This window comes from Alosa alosa, chromosome 10 (assembly GCF_017589495.1).
Source record: "Alosa alosa isolate M-15738 ecotype Scorff River chromosome 10, AALO_Geno_1.1, whole genome shotgun sequence".
Taxonomy (NCBI): domain Eukaryota; kingdom Metazoa; phylum Chordata; class Actinopteri; order Clupeiformes; family Clupeidae; genus Alosa; species Alosa alosa.
Genome location: NC_063198.1, coordinates 29,037,143 through 29,051,118, shown reverse-complemented (window position 1 = coordinate 29,051,118; position 13,976 = coordinate 29,037,143). Strand labels below are relative to the sequence as shown.

General features: G+C 40.9%; 3 protein-coding genes across 7 annotated transcripts; all 3 read left to right on the top strand.

Annotated features, from left to right (window-relative positions):
* The first annotated feature begins 927 nt into the window (after window positions 1-927).
* LOC125301468 (histone-lysine N-methyltransferase, H3 lysine-79 specific-like) lies at window positions 928-7,397 on the top strand. 5 transcript variants are annotated; one of them, XM_048253897.1, is made up of 9 exons: window positions 2,279-2,438; window positions 2,639-2,676; window positions 2,831-2,869; window positions 3,094-3,186; window positions 3,339-4,844; window positions 5,090-6,158; window positions 6,459-6,572; window positions 6,798-6,911; window positions 7,174-7,397. In XM_048253897.1, exons 2-6 carry the CDS (start codon window positions 2,647-2,649, stop codon window positions 5,651-5,653), a joined length of 2,232 nt encoding a protein of 743 aa, XP_048109854.1. In that variant the 5' UTR covers window positions 2,279-2,438; window positions 2,639-2,646; the 3' UTR covers window positions 5,654-6,158; window positions 6,459-6,572; window positions 6,798-6,911; window positions 7,174-7,397. The 5 variants fall into 5 exon arrangements, with proteins under 5 accessions (XP_048109857.1, XP_048109854.1, XP_048109853.1 ...); XM_048253896.1 differs by having other exon boundaries at window positions 6,459-6,911; XM_048253898.1 differs by lacking the exon at window positions 3,094-3,186 and having other exon boundaries at window positions 6,459-6,911.
* Window positions 7,398-8,075: 678 nt separating this feature from the next.
* lsm3 (LSM3 homolog, U6 small nuclear RNA and mRNA degradation associated) lies at window positions 8,076-10,138 on the top strand. The gene is made up of 4 exons (XM_048255215.1): window positions 8,076-8,164; window positions 8,648-8,758; window positions 8,860-8,955; window positions 9,794-10,138. Exons 1-4 carry the CDS (start codon window positions 8,123-8,125, stop codon window positions 9,872-9,874), a joined length of 330 nt encoding a protein of 109 aa, XP_048111172.1. The 5' UTR covers window positions 8,076-8,122; the 3' UTR covers window positions 9,875-10,138.
* Window positions 10,139-11,793: 1,655 nt separating this feature from the next.
* tp53rk (TP53 regulating kinase) lies at window positions 11,794-13,586 on the top strand. Its single transcript, XM_048255295.1, has 2 exons — window positions 11,794-12,065; window positions 12,985-13,586. Exons 1-2 carry the CDS (start codon window positions 11,843-11,845, stop codon window positions 13,470-13,472), a joined length of 711 nt encoding a protein of 236 aa, XP_048111252.1. The 5' UTR covers window positions 11,794-11,842; the 3' UTR covers window positions 13,473-13,586.
* The last annotated feature ends 390 nt before the right edge of the window (window positions 13,587-13,976 follow it).

Below are 13,976 nucleotides of genomic sequence, written 5' to 3'. Positions count from 1 at the left end.
TCAAATGTATTATTAACACAAACACAGCAGTAGGCTAGTTCTCTACATAGGAAGCTACTTTAAATTGTGCCAATTACACATGACAAGAAAAGTGTAGCTTGTGTGGCTAAGCCACTTGATAAATAAAGAAGTTAAGCTATTGAAAAGTTACTTTATTCAGAAAATAGGGAAGCTACCAACACGCTTAGGCTACAAGTAGCAGCTAGCGATTGCCCAATAATATAGGCTACAGTCTGTGCCACTTGTGTAAAATTCGCCAGCCAAATCTAGTATGATTTATTTCTACAATAGCCCTTTTGTGTCAGTTGTAATCTAAGTCAGTGTTATGGAATATGACTTATTAAGTCTCAGTTCATAGCCAGGTGAACACCGAGTAAACAGCCTAGCTAGCTGGCTACGATTCTCATACAGTAAGATCAAAGATCCTTGCTCCTTCTCAACTCTCTGGTAATATTCTATTCACAAAATACAACCATTAGTACGGTAATGTTAAATCTTACTTGAGAAAAGTAAATCCCCCGAGCCCTGTTTGCGATGGTTCGTCGATTTGAGCAGGAACATGCTGCATAGTACTGGCATCTTGTGTCTTCTGCTGCAACGCAACGAGGAGTATGACCGGTCCAAGATGGCGGCCGCATTTCTCGTTTCCAGCAGCCAATGCGGCATCTATGTATATTATGTCTATGGTTACCATAGTGTTACTATGATGTCATAATGGACCACTACGTCAACTCAGAACTTTGTATTTAACCCTTAAAGGTATAGGCAGAGAGGGTTCAAGCGGAGCGAGAGGCGCAAACGTTCGACAATTTCCGCCTTCGATTATTGCAAGGGGGAGGGGGGGAAATCCCCCTTTATGCAGACCAGAGTAAGCCCTTGCTGCACTAATGTCAATGGAGACTTGTGGAATTTTACCAATAAATTGGTCATTTTGTCTTTCTGGATTTGTTGAGGGTTTTTTGGAAAATTGTGTCATAATCTGTAAGTGTTTGGGATCATTTCAAGCCTAATAGTGTAATTTTTTAGTGTTCGGATTTGTAATAAAATAACTTAATATTAGACCATGCTGCCGCCAGTTACTGTCCGGTTGTTAGCATGCTAGCTAGCCTCTTAGCTAAGGTAACATTTTAAACGGAGAAGTGTAATTTCTTTGAAATGACAACTAGCTGAATAACACTACTGACATTAGTTAAAGTGGATAGTCTATACTAGCGAATTTGCAACAGTATATTAAGTTTAGCGAAGTCCTTCAACTACTAGTCACTTGTTATTTGTATTGCCATAGCTAGTATAGCATTTTAAGCTAGCGTTAGCTAGCTAGTTAGCTTCGTTCACATGACTAATTAAATTATTCATATCATTTCCTTAAGAATGATTCATTGGTATCATACATGATTATGGACAATAATACTGTGAACACAATTATGTTTATCTGTTGTTATTGCTTATTAAGAGAGAAAGTCTCACATACATAGCACATAGTCACACATACACAGCACATTGTCTTCAGGATCTTCTCCAACACACATCCTGTACATACTTACAGCACACTAGTTGTATTGCTCCACTCCCCGCCCACACACACATACTCACCATCCACTTGTTGCATAGCATTTTCACTTAAGCACACTGCTTGCTACAGTAAGCCTCCTCTACATACTTGTTGCACACTGCTAGCTAGTTCAGGATTCACATGACTAATTAAATTATTCATATCATTTCTTCACTTAAGAATGATTCATTGGTATCATACATGATTATGGACAATAATCCCCAACTGCACACTGAACACAATTATGTTTATCTGTTGTTATTGACCCTTATTAAGAGAGAAAGGTTTATTTTGGTGGGAGTTTTTCCTTGCCCCTGTTGCTCTTGGTCCTTGTTGGTGCCCCCACCCAATCCCAATCCTCCCCCACCTTTTTTATGCAGCCCTTGCCACTTAATCTACTAAACCCCTCTTCTACTGCACTTTTACCCCATTAATGCACAAATAGGCTGACACCAGACATAATTTCACTGCATTTCTTACTTCCAGTAACTATATGCATGTGACAATAAACTTCCTTGTATCCTTGTATCCTTGTAAGTTTATTTAGTGACGTAGGGTGACACTCCCACAGACCGGAACTGTCCCGTTTTGCTCCCATAGTAACGAATTACGTTGCTCTATCTTGCTAGTAATCAAGGATCTTTGGTAGAGGTTTTTGAACGTTCTAAGTTCCGCAACAATTGAAGGTTCTACAATTCTATGTTGAATTCAATGAACCCAGATATTCTTTAGAACGTTCATTTCTCAACTCCTTTAAGGGTTAAAACCAGTTAAAACGAAATAAAAGCTCATTTTACCACAGCAACTGCTAGATAAGGACACAAAGTATTGCTGAGTGAAAGATAAATTTAAACCTACATCAGACTACAACATAATAGGTGATATGGTAAGTTACAATGAATTGGCTATTACATTTAATGCTTTTCAAAGGCATGTTTTTTATTTTTATTTGATGATCTAAGATAAGGTGGTCTAAGGAAAGATATCCAAAGGTCAATGTGCGTGTTAATTCAAATATCATACTCTTATGATTTATGAGTAGGCCTATACTGTAACTGCTATATAAGACAAGTCTCTTCTCCTCAGAACTGAAGATGCCTCGCACACAAATCCACCCTGAGCCTGTAAGTCATATCCATAGTCATAGTTCATTCCTTCTGAATGTTATTGACCCACTGCTTTTTCCTGATTGAAGTAGTAATTCATCCCAAACAAAGATGGGGAAACAGTGTTAAACTGAAATGAATAATGAAATGTAATGGAACTGATTTTTTGCAGTCTGATCTAAGCAGTCAGGAATCAATTTGGTCTTCTGTGGTATGTATGACACTACAAAACATCAATATAGAAAGCATCTGGTGGGTGTGGTATATGCCTTGACTGATCTGTACAATATTTATAGAATACATTAATAATGTATTGAACTGAGTGGAATTGAATTAGCATGGACTTGTAAAAGCTGAGTGGAGTGGAATTAAACAGAAATGAATTGAAGCCGCGCATTACAGAACAGAGTCTAGAAAGTCTTTGTGGCATGGCAGGTGCAGAGAAGCCAATCAGACATTCGCCTTCTGAGGGTGATAAGACGCATGGTTGGTCGTCGGGCGGACAGCTTTCGGGGGAATGAAGAGGAGGTAGGGGTAGAGAGGCCTATACATACAGAGGGCGCAGTGTGCAGGAAAACATGATCCATTGCAGTATGTAAGGGGGAGTGCATCTGTACTCAGCCAGTTAACAGTTATTAACACAGAAAAGTTTTTTTTCCATTTTTGCCCACTTCAAACAGATTGAAACATCTGAGGAAAGCCAATGTTCCTCCACCTCCTCTGGTTCTACTCTCGAGCCAGTGTGGGAGTTAGAGCCTACACCAAAGTATCCACCTAAAACCGCTCCAGCTGAAGCCGTTCCACCTAAAGCCGTTCCACCTAAAGCTGCTCCATGTAAAGCCATTCTACCTAAGACCGTTTCACCTAAAGCTGTTCCATGTAAAGCTGTTACACCTAATGCTACTCCACGTAAAGGCGTTCCACTTGAAGCTGCTTCACCTAAAGCCACTCCACCTAAAGCTGATCCATCTAAGGCTGCTCTACATAAAGTCGCTCCATCTAATGGTGCTCCACGTAAAGTCGTTCCACTTGAAGCTGCTCCACCTACACAGTCAAGACGACCTTATGCTGGCACAAATACAAATAATGAGATATGTGGATGCCAGGTAAGAAAAGTTCAGCCCAAAGCGCAGATTGTGCTGCTCTTCCCCGGACATCCAGACCTTGGCTATAGGCCCACCACGATGATCAGATTCCCTGAAGTGTCACCTATTCACAGGGCATCCCAAGTTGCCCTTCCTCCGCTGTTGTCAACACAGTGTCAGCCAGCCCCAAGGACCCCTTGGAACCAGAGTCAAACACCAACACTGCAAGCACCTGGCCCTTCAGACACAGCCATCACTAATGCAACTGAAGTCTCTCCTGAATCCCCACATCCCCAGGTTGCAGAAATAACAAGAAAGATGGACAGAGCAAGCGACCTTATGGACTTGATTATAGTCACCAGACAAAGAAAGCTGGCTGAATTACAAATCCTCGATCTGGATGTCAGAGGCCTTCCTGCCAAGATAAAGCAGATGAGGAGGGACCATGACTACATGATCAAGGCATGGGAAAGGGACAGGCTGCAGAGGGAAGCTGATACAATGCAGTTGGATGGGGCCAAACCCGAGGGTGAGACCCTGGCAGGGGTGAGGGACGAGGTGAAGACTGATGCTGCTGCTCTCCTGTTACAGCAAGGCTCAGAGTGCACCTCACTAAGCTGTTCCTCACCTGTCATACTTCATAAGCCAAATCAATCTGAAGCAAGCCAGTCGACCCAAGCCAAATGTACATTGACAAATGTGAAGGAAAGGGATCATAATAAAAGTGGTGCTGTTGCTTGCCCTCTGCCCAACGGTTGGAAGCATGCATCAAGACCCCCTCTTTTCTCTGGCCCTTGTTCTTCAAAGAATGAAGGAAAAGATGTCGCCGCTCAATCTAGGTCCAGCGGTTTGAAGCGCACATCTACATTTAATTTGTTGTCTCAAAACTCGTTGTGGTCCCATGGAGGCCAGTCAGGCTCTGACTCTGATAACTCCAACTGCTCCTCCTTCCAAGAGAAGTGTACATTCCCCCACAAGTTAATATCTGTGCCAGACCTACCTCTCAGAGACCACTGTCATGAACCACCCTCCACCCTGATTTGTGCGACCAGTCTTGCAATTGTGGCCAGGAGGAATGGAACACAGTCACCACCAGCCAGAGTGAGTTCACCTTGATTAGTTTTTTAGTTTTTAGATTTTGTTAAAGTGAAATGGTAGGAGAATGTTGACTGGACTTCTAAATTTAGTTATATGTATTTCAGAAGTGGTAATGTGGTCCCAACTAGGGACTTATTAACAAATGTGTTCTCACCTCTACTTTTGAGGAGGTAGAAATTAATGTAAAGTTAGCATGAGTGCAGAATGGTCCATAATCATGTTTTTAAATAGTTTTATTTGTTTTTCAGGCTTCTATGAATAATAAAGAGGACAGTGTAGAGGATGAGATGACAGACAGCGAGAGTGAGGACAGCAACATTGACCAGGAAGAGGCCACAGGAAACAAAGATGACCCAACCCAGCGACTGAAGGAATTACAGTACTTGGTACTGACAACGGAAAAGAAACTGGAATTGGCGAAACAGCTGGAAAAAGATACAAGGGCGTCTTACAAAAAGGAGAAAGACCAGCTGGCATTGAAGAAAAAAAACTTCCAAAAAAATAAAGAATTATTGCTGTCTGACCTGAAAAGGAGGACTAAGGAAGAACTGAAGGTGCTAGAGGTCGAAATAGAACAAGGCCAGAAGAGGGTTGATAAGGAGCTGAAACAAGAGACAGCCAACCTGAAAGCTCTCTTGAACCAGTATAAAAAGGCCTTGAAAGATGAAAAGAAGGAAAAGGAGAGGCAGAAGGTTCTGGAAAAGCAACAAAAGGAAGAGAAGCTCAAGCAGAAAAAAATAAAGAAGGAAGAGGAGAAAAAACTTCAGATGGAGGCCGAGGAGAGAAAAATAAAAAAAAGCATTGTTTGTTGAGAAACGGAAGAAAGAGATAAGCAAAATATGGGAAAAGAGGGAGAAAGAGGAAAACAGGACATTAAAGCTAAAGGCTAAATGTGAAAAAAGAAGTCAGAAAAGCAACAGAAGATGGACAAAAAGAATAAACAAAGCTACTAAAATCAAAAACAAAATAACTGCAGGACCAGGACGTTTCTTCCGGCTTTTCCAACCCAGTTATGGAAAGAAAGTGGAGAAAATGCTGAAGGAGCAACAGGATGAACAGCAGCTCTGGCAACAAAATGCAAAGGACAACGAGCAGTGGCTTAATGAGGAAAGGGTGAGGAAGAGGCAGGAGGTGGAGCGAGCGGAGGAGGAGAACAAGAGGCGCCTGGAGGAAAGGAGGAAAGCACATGCTGCCGAGCAGGAGGCCAACGAATGGGGCGGCAAGATGCGGGTTGTGCTGTCAGCAGCGAGGAGCAGTGCAAGCCGCATCAACATACAGTTCTGAAAAAAGAGACGACAGGACACCAAGAAGGAGCAGGTCAGATAAAAGATCAGTGAGATTGCTGGTAGATACAGACCTCCTTTATAAAACTGGGTTGTAACACCCAGGCTATACACCAGGTCCGCAAACTAAAGTGTAAAAATTGTTTTAAAAGACGTTTTAGATACGCGTCGCTAACACGTCTGGTCTAACCAGTTCCATGATTAGTGGAAGTAAATTGTTGCGGCAGACGCAACACGAAAGGAACGCTTCAGTTACGTACCTGGTGTAGCCTCCCTAAGGCTGATACAAACAAAGACTAACAATTAGAAATGTTCTTCTGTATTTTGTGCCTAGAGGTGCAAAAGAAACAAGAAGGAACAGGAACTGCTGCTACCAAAAACACAGGAACTGTCATCATAAAACTCCTTGTATGGTTTGTATGAGAAGTATCGGGACATTGTCACCAAGGTAAGGCAGATTTAGATGTTAATTTGCATGGCATGATGCCAGGAGACCTTCTGCACTGTCATGCTATCCAGAGATGAAGAGGCTAATGATCAGAGCCTATGGAATGCTAATATAATTCAGAAATTAGAGGTGAATCACAGGTGGCAATGCAAAACAGTGAGGTGACAGGCAAGCGCTCAAGAAGGTTAGTTATGCTAATCAAAGAAATGTCTTCTCTCCAAGTAGACTCAAACTAACTGTGTCCTGACCACACAAACATGAGTATCATACGATAGAGGACGAGGAGAAATAATGGTGGAAGCAGATCTCTCCGCTCCAGCGGGAACTCTCAACTAAAAGGTAGCAAGTGTAAAGATGAAGTTTTAACTTAAAAGTCTTACTTTTATGAACAGGACATCATTGCAACTGTAAATTGTGCCTCTGCCTGTCAAAATGTGGTTTTGTTTTGTATGTTAACCTCATCTTTTAGCCTACAACTATATACTGTTAGATAGCCTATAAGCAAACTTTAATTTGATGAGCGGATACTGGCAAATTTCCCCCTTTGTCTGGTGTATTAGTCGTGCTGTGAAACTAATAAGCCTGAATTTTCCTGTTTCAGCTTCTCTCGAACACCGCTCCATCCATCTGCTGTCCCAGCACCAGCCCAAGGAGGATGGGTTCCCCCAACAGCCTGGGTCCTCCCAAGGTTTCTTCCAGCTTCCAGCTGGGAGTTTTTCCTTGCCACCGTTGCCTAACTGCTTGCTTTTGGGGGCATGAGGACAGTGTGAATTTCTATTTTATAGAACACAAAAATCGCCACAATAATAAAAACAAAAACATTTATGTTGTTCTTTTTTCAGATTTGTCATCTAACACACAACTGTCATCTAACTACAGTTGAAACCAGAAGTTTACATACACTTAGCAAACACATGCTAAAGTTGACTAAAAAGAGGAATAAAAAATCATCTTTTGAAAATTGATCTTAATGTCTTAATTAAAAAATGAGGAAAACCCCAATCTTTAAGGACATCAATTTTCTCTGTAAATAAAAAATGTTTCGTAAATAAATAAATGTTCTTCCTTAAAATACAGTTGCTCATAAGTATACATTACATACCCATATGTTAAATTCCCATTGAGGCAGGCAGATTTTTATTTTTAAAGGCCAGTTATTTCATGGATCCAGGCTATGTATCCTGATAAAGTTCTCCTGGCCTTTGGAATTAAAATAGCCCCACGTCATCACATACCCTTCACCATAGAGATTGCATGGTTTTATTTCAGTTAGCAGCTGGTTTGAATGCAAATATGTAATGGTAATGCCCTTGAGTAAATTGTTCAAATATGCTGATTTAGGGAAAGGGCTCAGAGAGGGCCAGTGCCAAAGTGAGCCCTGAGGACTAGGACTAAAGACTCAGACTTTTTTGTCTGGTCTGACCATATCTAGACTGTAAAATACAGTCCCGATAGCTGAACCTATCGTAGGAGCTCTGACTGAACATAAAAGAAAATGCGCCTGTGAAATTGTCGCGAGATTACAGTGACAGCGCGAATTTTCGAACTGCATGCTGGGTAAACAGGCAAGCATGGCGGACGAAGTTGAGCAGGTTTGTAGTGAAGCGATGTGCACTAATTATCTGTGTCTATAATAATGTTTAACACATGCAGTTGCGTAATTTAGTACTTTAGTATGAATATCCCGACACTGAGGAAAACTAAATTCCATTTGCAGTGGGCTACTAGCCTACATTTTGTTTTCAAAACACTTAACGTTAGCTAGCTGACATGCTACTATAGAATGAATAACATTAACGTTAATTGGGCTAGGGACTTTGTGTTGAACTTTTGCTTGAATTCACAGCTATACTAACTTCGCTGTCTTCCCCAGGATAGCATAATTGACCAATGGCCGACGAAAAGACGAGTAATATTAAACGAGAAATGTATTACATTTAGTCAAGTTGAATCGGTCAAATTCTCTTTTGTCAAATTAGGGGCAACAACCAAATCGTCAAACCAGAAAACAATGATGTTATTTGGAAAATTTGAATTTATGTGACTTAAATAGTACAATGTGACTATATTTTTAGCAACAAACTACCAACACGGTCGAAGAGCCCCTTGACCTTATCCGACTTAGTTTGGATGAGAGGATCTACGTAAAGATGCGGAATGACCGAGAACTGCGAGGGAGATTACATGTAAGTTTCTTTATCTGCCTTCATGCAATGTTGTCTCCACATTATGTGTCGCACTGTTCACCTTGTTAACTACAGAATTACTACTATTCGTGTATGTGTAGGCCTATGATCAGCATTTGAATATGATTCTCGGAGATGTGGAGGAGACCGTAACAACAGTTGAGATTGACGAGGAGACGTATGAAGAAATTTATAAGGTAATCTGTTGCAGCATGACAAGCATATATACATAAATTAACGTTTTCCAACTTGTATCCACACATCTCTAAACTTTTCATGATTTTTTTTTTTCTTTAATGATCAAGTTGACAATAGTGTTAAAGCAGCACTAAAGAAGATTTGCTCTCGGGGTCCCCCAACATTTGAGAACTGCAGTAATAAATACGAGATCTCCGGATTCCTGTAGGGTCCTGTAGCGTAGCGGGGGGGGGTTGGAGGTAAATCATCAATATGATTTTGGAAGCATTATGTTATTATTTTAAGGCACCCTTAAGAGGGTTTTTTTACCTTAACTTTTAAGTTTACAAAATAATTTGGATAACATGATGAACGGCACTTCTGCCATTGTCTGAGCGGCCCTCTATAGGTGATTACAGACCCAACAACTTTCTGTTCAGGTAGGAATGTTGCACATTTTTGTGTTCAGCCTTAATAAAACCAAATAATGCTTGCCAGTAACCTTGCTGGGCCCCTTTATTTTCTGTTTGCGCTCCTAAGATTTTCAGTAAGGGGCTCCAGTGATTCCAGGAAAAACATCAGTCTGGAGCCCTGGTTTGAGAGTAATGGAGATCATTGTTTGTTGATGTGCAGTACAATTGTATAATAATGTAAAAATATTTTGCCGACCCCATTTTGAGAACCACTGCTCTAGAGGAGCAGATGGCAAATATTGCTGCACACAATCTTGTCCAGTTACTTTGGTAGTAGGGGTAGAACAATCCAGTAATTTCCTGGGTTGGATGTGAATTTGTCAAGTTTGTAAAATCTCTTCTGTGTTTGTCAGATAAGTTACTAAAGGCCTGCTTCCCTCCTCAGTCCACGAAAAGGAACATTCCGATGCTGTTTGTTCGTGGTGATGGTGTGGTCCTTGTCGCTCCGCCCCTCAGAGTGGGATAAGTATGTGGAGTTTCAGCCCCCTTGATGGAAGAACTTTTCCTTTCAACATACTGAAACTGTGGACATCATTTGCAGCGTTTTGTTTGAAACACCTTTTATTTGTAACATATGTTAAAGTCCCTTTGTCTGAATGGCCATTTGTTGCTCTCTTACTTGCTTTTATGTTGGAATTGTATATTGTTGGTATATTTTAGGTTGTCTAGTCTGCATTAATCCTAAATAGCGATTTCATTTGCTAATTACAATAAACGGGGACAAAAGCAAGCTGTTGAGTGTATCGTTCGTGCGTGACATCTTTCTTTACAATTTAAAACAGGCTGGTTATGTGCTTCACTATCAGGCATGTTTGCCCTTAATATGTGTATATGTGCTATATTTTCAGTGAACAGTGTGTTCTCAGATTTAAAAAAAAAAAAAATAATAATAATAATCTGTGACCGGAAGTCTAGTTCACTAATGCTGTTATAATCAAAATAATTCAAATATTTCATAAGAATAGTGCAGCCTGTTGGTGACATTGAAACTGTCCGTCCACTTTTCAGACGTCTTTAGTCTTATCACCAGTGGTGGAATGTAACGAAGTACAAATACTTCGTTACTGTACTTAAGTAAATTTTCCACGTATTTGTACTTTACTTAAGTAAAATTTATAGTGCATACTTTTGACTTTTACTTCGTTACATTTTACAGCAATTATCTGTACTTTTACTCCGCTACATTTCTACAACACCATCGTCCCTTTTTACGATACATTTTATGATCAGTTTTTTTTTTTTTCTCTGACAAACACGTTTGTTTTACCGGGGGGTTGCTACCAAAGATTCTGGAGCGCTACGTGCATTCTTAGAAACATAAGCTTCTAGTCTAGACCAGGCAAAGCGTGAGCTTGTAGCCATCTGCATTCGGTAGGCACTGTACATGCAACTGTGTTCTGTGCCTTTCTCTGTCTTATCTGCAGCGTTAGGGCCTCCTCCGATGAGATTGCTATCCGCGGATCAGCGAAGTTACAGGCTATGCCCATGCTTCTGTCACACGTCTGATCATTTGCGGCACCAATGAATGGTAGACTTAATGAACCGGTGGCCGGAAAAAACGTTTTCCAGATTAGGAAATATTCCTTAATTGTGTGTGATTAAATAAAGATGCATAGCCTACAATTGGGGGGGTAGTAACGTGAGCGCTCATTCAATGTCTATGCGTCTGCGCAAGTGAAACTGAACTTAATCATAAAGACACCTTTCTCAGCAACTTTTCTGTTCAATCAGCATAATTGGCATTACGATCCACCCGACGTTTCCCTTTTCTACCCCGTTAAACTTCAGGCTCTCGTGTTTTGCTGAATGATATTACTCAGCAGATCACCCTAGTAGATAACCAGAATTACAGTCTCTAGAATTGTAGGTCAGAATGTAAACTGGGACACAGATGGTAAGCACAATTGCATTAACTTAAAACTATCTAGTCGAGTATAACCTAAAACTAGCTTAATTAAAATGCCACAGCCCATACTGATTTTTCCTTTTAGAATATAGATATTAAGAGAATAAATCATTATGCAAATACTTTTAATACTTAAAGTACATTTAAAAGCAGGTACTTTTTACTTTTACTTAAGTAGGGTTGTCATTGTGGTACTTTTACTTTTACTAAAGTAAATATTTCTCTGTGTATTTGTACTTTTACTTAAGTACTGAGGTTCAGTACTTCCTCCACCACTGCTTATCACCCACAAACACAAGACTTGCTAAAAACCTGCTAGATTTGATTTGCCAGGAGATTGAAGATTTGTCATCAAACTGCGACCTCGAATCACTCCCCAGAATAATGTGTCAAGTGGCCTCGCGACCGCTCGCGACACACTAGTAGGTCACGCAAGGCATACTGTAGGTGGCGGTAATGCGCGAAATTGTCTTTAACCTGCCAATAAACAGAAAGAAGAAGAGTTCTGGAACTTCGCGTGTGCAAAACATGGCGTTAGACCGCAACAAAAATAAAATGCCATACCTTAACAAGTGCAATTTGATTAAACAGGGAGCGGAGGCCAGGGTTTATCGGGGTTCATTTTTGGGTAAACCTACTATAATTAAAGAACGGTTCCCGAAGCACTATCGACATCCAGTCTTGGATGAAAAACTCACTCACCGTAGAACCGTTCAGGAGGTCCGGGCAATCCTACGCTGCAGAAAAGCAGGTGAGTTAACTATCAAAGCTAGCTTGCTTATGTTTGTCTTTCTGTTTGGATAGCACAAGTACGTTTGCTTTTTCGTTGGTGATATGTTAATAAGTTAAAATACAAAGATAAATACCCGGCTGAAACTGACCGTGTTTGATAAGAAAATGTTACGGTGTTCATTTCCCCTCAAGTTGTACAGTAGTAGTATGTCTGCAAGATTCCACAGAGTACCAGACGAAACAGGAATCATTTTCAAATCTTCATACACATGCTCCATAGCATATGGTCCATAGAGTAAACCCAGCATGATGAGCCTTTTATAGCATTTTGCGTACACCAGTTCCCCGGTGGTTAGGAAGGTTTTGAAATGTACGTAAGTAGCGCATGTCATGCAGAGAGTGGAACACAAAGCATCATAGGCTCACACACTAGTTACCCTGATGTAAGTAGCCCCTAACTCTTGATTATTTTAACAAAGTAGGCCAATGCGACTATGATTACACTTCATCTCTGCCACTTTTTGTCTCTTGTTGATTGACAATGCACTTTTTGACATGACTGTGCAAATAAAACATGAGAACATAGTGCTGCCAATTGAATTGTTCATTTGTGACTTGTAAAAGCTTTTTCATGGACATTTCGTGGACTTCATTCATTCTCAGTGATAAGCGATCGGATAAGGCAGTTTAAATCTTCCATGAATGCCCATATATATTATGCCACAGTGCAGGCCTACTATAAAATGTGATGTACAGTAGCAGTGTGCTCTATCAGACTTTAAAGACAGACCCATGAGTGTTGAGTGTAAATATGGAGTTTGTCAAAGTGCTAAAATAATAAGTTGTCTTTTATTTTGAGTTGTTTAGAAATGCATCTTCTCTAACTTCAGTTTAACATGATTGTCAATGACAAACCCTCTGTATCTTGCACCGTCTAGGCATTAGCACCCCAGTTGTTTACTTTGTGGACTACACCTCCCACTGCATCTTCCTGGAAGACCTTGTGGGTGCCATCACGGTGAGGGACCACATTGCCTCCAGCCAAGCCTCTAGTCAAGACCCGGTGGGCCTCAATGCCTTAGCAGAGCAGATGGGCCAGATCCTGGCTAGAATGCACGATGAGGATGTCGTTCATGGCGACCTAACCACGTCTAACATGTTACTACGACAAGGGTCACCGGAAGGTGCCAAACCTGAGCTGTTCCTGATCGACTTTGGGCTGAGCTACACCTCGGCTTTGCCAGAGGATAAAGGAGTGGACTTGTATGTGCTGGAGAAAGCTTTCCTAAGCACACACCCAAACACTGAGCAACTTTTTCAGAGGCTTCTAAAAAGTTACACTCAGACCTCCAAAAGGGCCCACGCAGTCATCAAGAAACTGGATGAAGTGAGACTAAGAGGGAGGAAGAGGTCTATGGTTGGGTAAATGGATCCCATAGGACTGTGAAAATCCATTGGCTTTGTGGCACCGTGTTTAACCTATGTTTCAATTTTGTCATGAGGTTATTTTTATGTAAATAAACTACTTCTGCAATCCCAATTCAGTGTCTGTTGTAAATCACACAAGACAAACCTAATTTGCCATGTAGACTTTTATGGTCCAGTACAGCAGTGGTTCTTAAACTTTTTGTCAGGTAGAGATGTGAGGTTGCGTAAACAGAGCATTCACTTTCAGAGGAACATTATGGAAACACTTTGAATTGGAAGCCTACTTTATAGGTCTAGTGAATATCCCAGTTTTTAAACATATTTATTTTACAAATGTTTCTTTAATTCAGACTGCAAATCATTCCGCGACCCCTCCCATATTCTTGGCGACCCCCCTGGGGGTCCTGACCCCAAGTTTAAGAACCACTGGTCTAGTGTATCGAAACTGTTGGAAAACCAAACATGTTCAATGTGACTATACTGCAAATGATCCATAAGGGCT

Bases quoted from the DNA above. Each gene is read 5' to 3' on its own strand.
- LOC125301468 (XM_048253897.1), top strand. From the start codon at position 2,647: ATGCCTCGCACACAAATCCACCCTGAGCCT. The intron at 3,187-3,338 runs GTAGGGGTAGAG...CACTTCAAACAG, and splicing joins TTCGGGGGAATGAAGAGGAG to ATTGAAACATCTGAGGAAAG. The intron at 4,845-5,089 runs GTGAGTTCACCT...TTTGTTTTTCAG, and splicing joins CACAGTCACCACCAGCCAGA to GCTTCTATGAATAATAAAGA.
- lsm3 (XM_048255215.1), top strand. From the start codon at position 8,123: ATGCTGGGTAAACAGGCAAGCATGGCGGACGAAGTTGAGCAG. The intron at 8,165-8,647 runs GTTTGTAGTGAA...CTATATTTTTAG, and splicing joins TGGCGGACGAAGTTGAGCAG to CAACAAACTACCAACACGGT. The intron at 8,759-8,859 runs GTAAGTTTCTTT...GTGTATGTGTAG, and splicing joins AACTGCGAGGGAGATTACAT to GCCTATGATCAGCATTTGAA.
- tp53rk (XM_048255295.1), top strand. From the start codon at position 11,843: ATGGCGTTAGACCGCAACAAAAATAAAATGCCATACCTTAACAAGTGC. The intron at 12,066-12,984 runs GTGAGTTAACTA...TGCACCGTCTAG, and splicing joins CCTACGCTGCAGAAAAGCAG to GCATTAGCACCCCAGTTGTT.